Source organism: Atta cephalotes (assembly GCF_000143395.1).
Source record: "Atta cephalotes unplaced genomic scaffold scaffold00011, whole genome shotgun sequence".
Lineage (NCBI taxonomy): Eukaryota > Metazoa > Arthropoda > Insecta > Hymenoptera > Formicidae > Atta > Atta cephalotes.
The window spans coordinates 3,818,673-3,830,537 of NW_012130075.1; the positions used below are offsets into that span (position 1 = coordinate 3,818,673).

Genomic DNA, 11,865 nt, shown 5'->3' on the forward strand with positions numbered 1-11,865 from the left:
ATATATATATATATATATATATATATATATATATATATGCGAAAATATATTTCGCTCAAAATGATCAGGACGCGCCTATTTTCGAGTTAAAAACGTACTTTCTTTAAAGAAGCGTCTTTCTTTACAGTTTCGGCTTTTCTCTTATATTTCTAACATTTCGAAACAATACCTATTCATAGGAACATAAATCATGTTCAGGTAGAGTTTTTGACAAATAAGACAGCTTTTATTTTTTCTATGCGTGTCTTCTGCGTCTCTATTTCACCCCTTCCCCACCCTTAGAAAGTTAAACTGAACCTTCTGAGGGTTATCCTCAGAAGGCGTTCCTAATTTTCAACCAATCAGAAGAAGGAAAAAAATTACCTGTGCAAAAATTTCACAAATATATATATACTGCGTTTCGAAATTTAGTCAGTCTTAGTCAATCTCTTGAAGAGGTGAAGTCAAATTCGAGTTCACTTAGTATCTACTGTGTGCCACATAGTATCTACAGTGTGTGTTATATTATACCACAGTGTGTGTTACATTATACCACAGTGTGTGTTACATTATACCACAGTGTGTGTTACATTATACCACAGTGTGTGTTACATACGCAGAAGAATATTCTATTGGTAAGAATAGTGATTATTCAATTTACTTTCTTCCTCTTAAATTAACAAAGAATATTTTTTGATAATAATCTTAAATATATCTATTATACTTATTACAAATTTTAGAAAAATTATTATTGTGCTTATTATTGTGCTTTAAATAAAAATTTCTTCTTTTTCTAAGAATATTATAAAATTAATCAAAGAAATAACTTTACAATCAAATTGAATTTGTTTTAATTTAATTATCTCGATCGAAGTATTAAATTTATTAAGAGATTCAGAATATATTTCGAATTTTGATGTGATGAACTTAGATTTAAGGACATATGAACTTTTGAAATATTTGAATAAAGTTCTTATTACTTATGTACAATATGCTTTTTTTTGTGTGTACAGAAATTCAAAAATGATTAATCAACCAGAATATAACGAAGCTCATCTCGAAGCTCAAATCGAAGCGCGAGCAAATGGGTCCATCATTAACGCTGATTATAGCGATTGGATCGAGATCTTACTCGCATACGAGCGAGTGCTAATATTACTTTCGTATACTATAGAAAAACATGGAGAAGACTTCTTCGATGCTATATCCATAAATACGTCATCATGGTTTCGATTAATGCATCAAGCAAGACTTATAGTACATTTTTGCGAGGTACGAAAAACTAAGATTCTTATATCTATCTCTTCTTCTTGCATTCATTAAATATATATAGGAAAGACTTAATTATCGTGCTGCTATTTTTGTTAAAAATAAAATAAAATCTAAATCTACTCTATCTGATGAGAGAATTTAAGAATCTATTTTTTAAAGTGATGGTTTTGATGGAGTTATAAGCAATCAAAATCAAAATATTCATTTTATTTAATTATAATAATTATTTAATTTGCAACAACTCGGTAATAAAAAATCGTAGAGACATTTTTAAAAACGTTTTATAGGGAAAACTTTAAATTTTTACATTAGAAATTTGAAAATTTTTGCAATTTTTTTGGACATGTGACAGGTCCACAAAGCGAAAAAGAAATTTCTCATTTTGTGCTCATTATTTAATTGATGATAGGAAATGATTTAAAGTGAGAATTTTTTAACATCTGCTTTATGTTCTTTAATTCTAGTTTTATTCTTTCTTTCCTTTTTGTTTGTCCTACATAAGAAAATTCACAGTCTAAGAAATTTATTTTACAAACAACATCACATTGATCTATTATATCAAATTTACAAATTACAACTTTTCCTGTTAATAAATTGTCCCTTTCAATAAATTTATTGAGACAGTTCGTTAATTTATACTGTTTATAGGAAGTCTTAAAATCATATTTTTCTGCTGTAACTTTGAATTATACCGAAATATTGCTTAAATAAGAAATTGAGAAAATTTTTTTGCTATGGAAAATATGGAATTATTATTATTTATTATCTTTTTTCTTTCAAATCATTTCTTTGATGCAGCGATGTAACTCGATTATTTATTGTGCAAAAAATCATATGTAACGGATATTCATCATTAAGTAATGTTTTTATCATTAAAAGAAATGTTCTTTTTTTGATATTTAAGATGCGGAAGAAATAATATTATGTCTAATTGTCCATTATTCCTTTTTTTATATTCTATAGGGTGATTCGATTTTAAATTTAGATATCTATATCAGAATTAGTAGATTTTCTATAGATGTTAAATTTTTCACGATTTTTCCATCCTGTATCATCTGACATCAAGAAAATTGATATCACTGTGAATTTTATTCTGTCATGATTGAATTGAACATATTGAGTATCATGTTGATTTTGTCTGTGGAACAACAAATAAAATGTTATCAACATAATTAATATAATAAATAGGAATAAAAGTGATAGTAATAAAAATATCATTCTCTTAATCTTGCAATACTAGATTCGCTGAATTGGAGACAACGGAGATCCTATATAGAGAGTATATCTGAAATAATGCCCACTAATCATATAATGCTACTTTTAATAAAAAACTGAATCGAAAAGTCCTCTATCATTTTGCAATTTTCACAATAGTTGACGAGATATTAACTTCGAAACATTGCCGAATAATATCGATATAATATAATTTTAAGATATATTCCAGTGTTCTTTGTAAAATATTTTGAAGTTGTTTCTTAAAGAATTCTTAAAGATATCTTAAAGTTGTTTTATATTTATATCAATTGTCAATTTTAGACATTTTGTTCATTAGGTGACTAAAAAAAATATTGCAAAAATTGCAAAATGGTAGAGAACTTTTCGACTCACGTCAGTTTTTTAATAGAGATAGCACTGTATGATTAGTGAACGTTATTTCAGATATATCCTGTATATGCGGGCATATCGAAAACTTGTTTAAAAATTTTTTCATCAAACTTGAAACTTCTACTCTAATAGAATTTAAAATTATTGAAACAGCTATTAAAAACTTTATTAATAGGTATCGTTGTATTTTTTGCAATAAATTTCCATCTTGTTTCTATGCTTTTAATAGCTAATTCTGTAGGAATATTAATATGCATTGATGTCACATCAAAGGATACCAATTTGTAATTTCAATCTATCTTGGCATGCCATTAAATTTTTCAACAAATTCAAAACAGTTTTTTATGCATTCGAAATCTTTTTTGATACTTTTTTCAATCTCTTTAAAAAAAATGTCACAAGAGAATAGAAACGACTATTATATGCAACTAAAAATAATTTTTAAAGGATTTCCGATGGAAATATAATTTTTTAGAGTAATAATAATTTTTAATGTTTTAACTGTGAATAATAGTAGTTTAAGTGTGAATAATAGTGAATAATAGGTATCAAAATAAAATAAAATTCTCATTATAATTTAAGATTGGCTAAATATTTTCGTTTTATATTCATACTAATTAGATGATTAGTTTGTGAGAAAAAAATTATAAAATTAGTCATTGTTCAATTTTTTTAGACATTTTTTATCTTAAGAACTATTGATTTTTAAAAAAAGTCTAAGAGATAAAAAATGTTCATTTTGATCAAATTAAGAGGGCTTATAGAACTTTTTCAGAATTCTTATTATATCTATACTCAAAGTTTTTCTCAAAGTTTACATTTTTTAAACAAAAAATTGTTCATAACTATTTAACGACTATATAAAAATATAAAATGTATATAGATGTTTTTTCGCAGAATAATATGAGATATCGAATTAAACCATTTAATTCCAGCCATTAGAAGGTTGATTGTTCAGTTAGTTGTTCAACGGCTCGTCTATTATTTCTATAGCAGCGAAAGAAAATAATATGTAGGTGCGAACGATGAAACCATGTGCAAATGGCAAAATTATTGTTGAATTGTAATAAAAATTGAGTGCAATAAAATTTTGTTATGCAATTATAGAATATCAAAATTATATCAATACAATCCTAAATAAAAGAAATAATATAAAAATAACGCCTCATTAACCGAAAACAATGAATGGTGGCACTTTCGGTAGTTCTAGGAAAATATCTAATCTTAGTGGTTCTAAGTGTTAAATAGAACAAATAATAGATACTAATAAGGAAAAATATTTTTATTAATATGTAGCTAACTAAAATGTTTTACTGCTACAGACTTGCATAACGGATGCACCCGAGATGGTGGCAAATGCTCGAGGAAGAAGAGGATCAGTTGATGATTTCTCTAATTCATCAGACAGTTCGAGTATATCGAGTGATATGAATAATGATTATACATTTGAAGATATGAATAATGACATAACACTTGAAGATATTAATTCATTAGACAGTTCGAGTATAATGAGTGAAGATATGAATAATGATTATATACTTGAAGGTATTAATTCATTAGACAGTTCGAGTATAACGAGTGAAGATATGAATAATGATTATATACTTGAAGATATGAATAATGACATAACACTTGAAGATATTAATTCATTAGACAGTTCGAGTATAACGAGTGAAGATATGAATAATGATTATATACTTGAAGGTATTAATTCATTAGACAGTTCGAGTATAACGAGTGAAGATATGAATAATGATTATATACTTGAAGATATGAATAATGACATATTATATGAATAATGATATATTATAAGTATTTTCAATAATAAAATATACGTAATATAGAATATATACATAACCCAATCTGATATATATTTTTGGAACTTTAATTATTTTTATTTAGCTGCAAAAACAATTAAAATTTCGTAAACATTAATTAAACTAGAACAAAGATATGAATAAGAAAAATATTTTTATTGATCCGTATATAGTTATTTAAAATTATATTTCTCCCGCAACTTGAATGTCACTTGGATAAGGTTTAGCGTACTGATGGAAAAGCAAGAAATGTATTTTTTATTAAATAATCTTTTTATAAAATATAAGCTAAGATACATATATGTATACATAATGTAAAATATCTACGTCGATTTTTTGATACTCATGTAAAATGCGATCTTAGAATAGACTTAGAAAAGAAATTATTTGAAGTTAAATAAGGAACAGACTTTCAAAATGCGTTTTGATAAACCATGATGTAAAATATAAATGATAGTGTAAAAAAATATGTTTAGAATATCGTAGAATAGCTTAAAATATGAATCTTTCAACATTGAACAGTATGCCACTTCTAACTCAAAAAATGAAATTTTTTACAAAATGCATTTTGGAATCTTCTCAAATATTTCACAATACTTTTTAGTTTTTCAAATAGTTTTAGAGAGCATGTATTTTATCATTTATTCATTCTACTGCCGCATAACTTTTGACGATATATCTTGATATTTCTGATACTTGCGCCCAAATTGCGATCTCAGAGTAGACTGAAGAAACTGTTTAAAGTTTTACGTTCAAATATACGGATATGTGATATGTGTCAACGATAGCGCTTCCCATCGTAACGTTTCTTCTGTATCGTACATTTAGGAATATATTGGGTTGTCCGAAAAGTTCGTGCCACAAAAAATTTAAATTTAATAAATGAAATTAAAAAAAAATTTTAATCTTCTACGTTTCAATTTTCCTTCAAAATCGACATGAACTTTCCGGACAACCCAATATTACAAGTGGAAAAAATCAACACAAGCGATGAGCATCCTCAGCGAAATTGTTATTTGTACTTAAAAAAATTTTTAAATCAAATCTTTTCACATTTATTAAATATAAATTTTACTATCTTGAAAAAGCATAAATTTTACGAATTAAAATTTGCATGAGAATTCGACATTCCACAGATTTGAACTACAATTGTTAATAAGATATCAGGCCTAAAATGTTCCTTTTTTATAACTTTTAAATTAATAAATTTCATAAATAAATATCAAAAAATAGGCGATTGAGAGCAGACAATAAGATGCAGTTATTCAAGCGTTACATAATGTATTTAATAGTTCCTACAATTAAAATGATAAGGACGTTTCGGCTCAGAGCTATCCTCGAGCGATGTTAAAAAAACATTACAAGTTATTAAAGAAAAGATCCAAGAATGCAGCTAAAGGAGTCTCTTCAATTTCAAACTTGAGAAGTATTGTCAAATTAGCTGAATGGCAAAGTACACTAAAGAAAAGTCAAATTAATAATACAACAATATTAAAAACAAGTATAGAATGATCAAAGAACTCATCCGCTGCATTCCATGATCAAAGAGTTAAGAACCGCATGAATAGAGATACATCGTTAAAAGAACCGAATTGTATGACAATCAATGTTCAACTATATATATATATAGTTAGATAATAACATCATAAACTATATTTATATAAGTTGAGCATTGTAATATAAAGCAAACTATTGTATCTTTAGAGTCAAGAACCATAAATTATACAAGACTGTCAACTAATGTAACATAATTTCCATACATATAAAATAAATTTCATATTTTTATACTTATTGTAATAAGCGCGCGCATTTGCACATGTACATTTTGGGCACTAGAAAGATATATCTATGAAATGAAGAAATATACACTGAAAGAAATATTTTGTATCAATAATCAAAGTTTTGTTACTGATTCAACTGTTTGTTGATGTATGATCAATCAAACCATTGGTATATCGTTACCACGATAATATTAATTTGTTGAATTTACTAAATAAATTAATAATTTAATGATACAAAACTGTTTCGTATAATAGAATCGTTTATAGATTATTTGTAGTTAGAAATAGAATATTTTGTGACTGGAACAAAGCGATTACATAAGAATATACATATATCTCTCACTTTCTACAGAGTAAAATTATGTTTTTTTTCCTTAGCTTAACAAAGATATAAATATAAATTTAAAACAGTTGAGATTACTAATCGTGCGGAAAAAATAGTTGTTACTATGAACTTACTCGGTCATTGTGCGAAATCCGAGAAGTCCACATTAGCCTCGAATCGTCTTAGCTTTATATTATATTTAGCTTTATATTAGGTAATGCGAATTTTAATTACGAGAATTTTAAGACACGCCTCCTCTGACAGCGAAACTGTTCCTCGCCCTACATATCGGATTTTGAAATTACTACTTATTTTGTAATGACAACCAAATTTTACATTACTATTTACAAATGTAATAAATTTGCGCTATTAAATAAAAAAATTTTGTTCATCTAACAAAAAATTGTATTTTGTTATTTTAATAATCCAACCATTTGATAATCAACCATTTGTGAATAATTTTCTTTTTTTGTTACCATTACTATATCTTTTTTCTCAGTATATAATTATAATATTATCTACTTTATGCAAAAATAAATATAAAAAATTTGTATATAAATATATAGAGAATACATTTTTTATAAAAAATAAATAAATTTTTACATAAATATACAGAAATAAATAGAATTATAAATCAAGTGTCGAGCGACGCGGTCGCATCGCGATACCAAGATAAAAATATATATATATAAAATCAGCCGCTTGACTGCTTAACGCGTAAACGTCATTTGGTGCATTCAGAACGATAACCGATCACTGAGCGCTTTTTCATCTAATTGATCTATATATTAAAAAAAATCTAATGTTTTTATTAAGATAGTTATACTTCAACTATGAGAGTCAACGACAGACTCAAACATGTCTCTAATATATCGCTATATAATCTAAAAAAGGTTTAAAAGATTGCATTCTAATAATTTTACCGCGTCCTGAAAATCATTTAAAAAAGAGTCGTAATTCTTAGGTCCTGACTGTACGTATAAAACATATACCACAGACACATATATAGCGTAAAGCCATATATGTAAGACGTTTTGTTCGCTAAGCTGCTTTCACACAATGCCTCCATATAATATTATATTAAATTAGTAACGAAAATAAATATTAATGCGTATACATATATAATAATTATTATGTACACGAGCAGAGAAAGAGAGAGAGAAAGAGAGAGAAAGGAGGGGGAAAGAGATTATAGAAGGACGAGAGTATAAAAGCATCGTTATAGCACTGGAATCATGGAGCATAGCATTGAAGCTTGACGCCATCTTGACAGACCTAGAAAAAGATAGAACGATGTTTGGATAGTAGCAAATTATCATGGGCGTTATCCAACTAAAAGCGACAGCTAAGACTTCATCTTTAGGGATCAGAAAATGAAGATCTTAGCCTTAGTAGTTACTTCTGATTGACGAAAAAACGCCACATGTCATCCTGAAACATGATTCGACCAATAGGACAATAGTAGAACGAGACAACAGTAGAAAGAGAAAGTTCGGTGTCCAAACATTTATCTTTCTAGGCCTGCGTCTGTCAAGACACAAAAGATCAAAGAAATTTCGTCACATGCTCCGTCCAGTATTATACGTCGATGTGTAAGAAAGAGAAAATGAAAACAAGCGAAAAACGAGAGAAAGTGAGGCAAGAAAGAGAAAAGGTAAGTACCCGTTATTAAGATTGTGTTGGGTGACATATATATTTTTGTAACTAATCAATGAATCGCAATGAAACTTTGCATAAGTTGTTTTGAATATGACTGATAACTTGGCGTATATTTTTTTCTTTTTTTAAAATGACTTTTTAGGGATTGACACATAATGTATATAGAGATATATAACTTCTTTCAGGGATTATTCAAGAAAAAATATAAATATAATTCCTTTTGTGACATTGATTTATATGACATTTTTTTTTATTTATATGAAGATAATAAATGTCAAATAAAATGTTCATGAATAGAAAAAGAATATTTCTTGGAATAATAGAATAAAGGGAAGATCAAGGGTTGTTCGCGTCGCATGATCCAACATCCTCCAACTTACTCATTCAAACACGCTAGTTAGAATAAGTAAAAGCTATGGTAGAAACTTATTGGAGTATGCGACGCAAACAAATCTTATATATCAAAAGAAGCAACTCTAAAGCCCTAACACAATGCGAGGCAATAGCGATAAGAATAGCAATAGAAATGTTATAGAAATAAACGCATAATTGTCGCCTCCCGTTGCACAATGCCGCGAAAGAAATAAAAATGCCAATTAATCTGATTTCGTATACATGTAGTATATTCTTATGTATTCTTATGTATTTTTATATATATATATTCTTCTGTAACATATTCCATCTGCTTCAAGATTACAGTACATATAATATACAGTACAGAATGAAAAATATGAACGCTGATTGGTAAGTGATAAAGTGATACATAGAATTCTAACTCGTCGGAAATTGATCATTATTGCCTTATTCCGTGTTCCTATATGCATTGACATATGCATTCCCGTATGTTGGATTCCCTCTGTTCCTATTATTGCTATCACGATATCTATCACTATCGCTGTTATCTCGCATTGTGTTTAGAACTTAAAAATGGTTGGATGTAGTAGATAGATATAATGAATTCTTGTTTCCATCTGCATATGATATGTTATTTGTTTGAAAAAATATTAAGAAATGATTAAGAACGAGAATGTTCAAAAAAAGAAAGAATTTCTTGAAATTATAATAGAAATGAAGGGAAAGAAAAATACAAAAGAGAAAGAAGAGAATAAATAATAACAGGAAAATGGTAATGGAAACATAGGATTATGCAAAATAATCATTATCATTGTCCAAATTCGTAAATCGGCAAATTCTGCCTTCGCTTCGTCGTGTGCACTCATGCATGGTTTACTGCTCTGCGGAATTTCCTGTGACTAGTACATTCCATGTAGAATCTGTACATAAAACGCATTCGTACTATCTCCGTGTGAGTACATGTGTAACATGAGGATTAACTATTGCAAATTCCAAGGGATTTTCTGTGCTTTGCAAAGTAACCAATTGCATTATAGGATATACTCGCTGTAATTTTCAGATTGTTAAAAAAAAAGTGAATCGTTAAACGTTGCGATATTCAATCGAAAGATTACGAAGTTATTTTATAAGTTGGACGTTTTAGCTTGTAAAATGTTGGAGATTGTACGAAATTGAAATTAAAAGATGCCTTGAAGATTTATATACATTTATATCACAAGAACAAATAATAAGCTTTAAGTACATTTTAAAAGATTCTTTAGGTAAATAACTTGCGTTAATTTACAATAGATTAATTGTTTATATCTGAACAAAGGCAATCCGAACATTGGCAAAAAGTATCTCTTGGTAAAGACATTATAACAACTTCATTTTCTTCAAGAGACGCTAGATATAAATCTATATTATTTTCGACATTAGAAATATTTTACTATTTGAAATCACCGCGGTATACTCTATCATATTAAGCGATGACATTTAAAATTCAATTCGTTAAAAGTTGAATAAAATAAACGAATCATCGAAAACAATGTTCGATCCACGCCTTCCTTCTTCGCTATTCGCGGATTGCTTTTAACGAGGAAAATTTAATTATAACTTCGAAGGCGAGATCTCTCAGCACGGCTTGTTAAAATGAACAAAGTATCCTCTATCGCGTATACACAGTCTTATACACGGTCATTCTATAAAGTGTAATTTTACAAATCCCGGAGGAACACGCATAATCTCTTTAAACAATACGGATTATATTAACGCTATACTTGTAACAGACGAGCCCGAGGAAAAACATGTCTCGTCCATTCTGTGGTTTGCTGCTAAATAAGTATCTATTACTGGCGTCGCGGTTAAGAGCACCCATATACCTTCTCGTAATGAAACTCATTAAAATTTCATAATTGTTTTCCAACATAAAAACATCCATAAGAAAGCAGATTTAAGAAATTTTCAAGAAATGCATTAAAAAATCATAAAATATGATATTTAAAAGTCTAAAGATTCACAATTTGCATAAGAATAATCGATATCTGACTTAACTTAAATCTATATCTTCTTTGACTTTTTTTACATGAAGGCGAAAAGATTACCACGTTAATAAATTACTCCGAGGGTTGAAGGTGATGGCTAATCGAGTTAATAGCGTAACGCAAATACATTCGATATGTTAGTCGTGGAAAGGCAGGTAAGGCGAACGCTGCGGAATTTCAGTCGTGAACTATTTTACGATAGGGGTTGTGCAAATGTTTTCGGTTCCTGTTTCAGTCTTCGATTTGCCGATGGCAACATCCCTCGCGTACAACACCGCGGTGACACGTGGCAGGACATCGAAATTGCGCCATTAATTTAACGAGAGAGAGAAAGAGAGAGAGAACTGCCACACATTTTCCCTGTAATTTCCAGTCAGGCTGCTTGCCAGAGAACAGAGAGAAGCTTATGTCCCGCTATGCTTCGAGGCTCGCGAGGCGCATATCGTATCAATTTCCCCGGTCAAATAATTTCATTATTTTGATTATCACCGAAGGGAAACGCTAAATAATGTCGGTGCTGTCGTTATAACACCGCAAGAGAATACGGAAGCTCGGTGTTGTAGACATTTGTTTATCCGTACAATATTGATACACGTGTTGCAATTTTAGAAATCGTAAATTTTTATTTCATATCTGGATAATATTTATTATATAGTATAGGAAATATTAGTATAGGGAAAAAAAAAAATAATATATATATATATATATATATATTATTGACATTACAGAACGATAATAGTAATAACGACAATAATTATCATGACTAATGATACGCTATTATAATTCTCATTAAAAATTTTTCTCATTCGATTCGATCTTATAACTTAGAACTGCCGTTGATTGTGAAATAAACGGAGTCTGCAGTGACGCATAAATTGTGAGAGCGCGCTTGCCGATAAAACAAAATCTCTTCCATCTTTTGCTTATCAGCGTGTCGGCTACATCGATCCATTTTTCTTCTGAACCTTTGCGTAATGATGCTGAAAGAGTTCGATCGACTAAACTATATCGTCGTCTGCGGTTGACAACGAGTTACAACGTAACGCGCA

General features: G+C 28.8%; 1 protein-coding gene across 1 annotated transcript in view; it reads left to right on the forward strand.

Moving 5' to 3' along the window:
• Positions 1–10,614, forward strand: part of LOC105617137 — a 65,838-nt gene extending 55,224 nt beyond the window's left edge. The window contains exons 7-8 of the mRNA XM_012198710.1: positions 4,179–4,560; positions 10,562–10,614. Of these exons, the coding sequence (XP_012054100.1) occupies positions 4,179–4,560; positions 10,562–10,614 (435 nt within the window). The remainder of the gene's footprint in view (positions 1–4,178; positions 4,561–10,561) is intronic.
• The last annotated feature ends 1,251 nt before the right edge of the window (positions 10,615–11,865 follow it).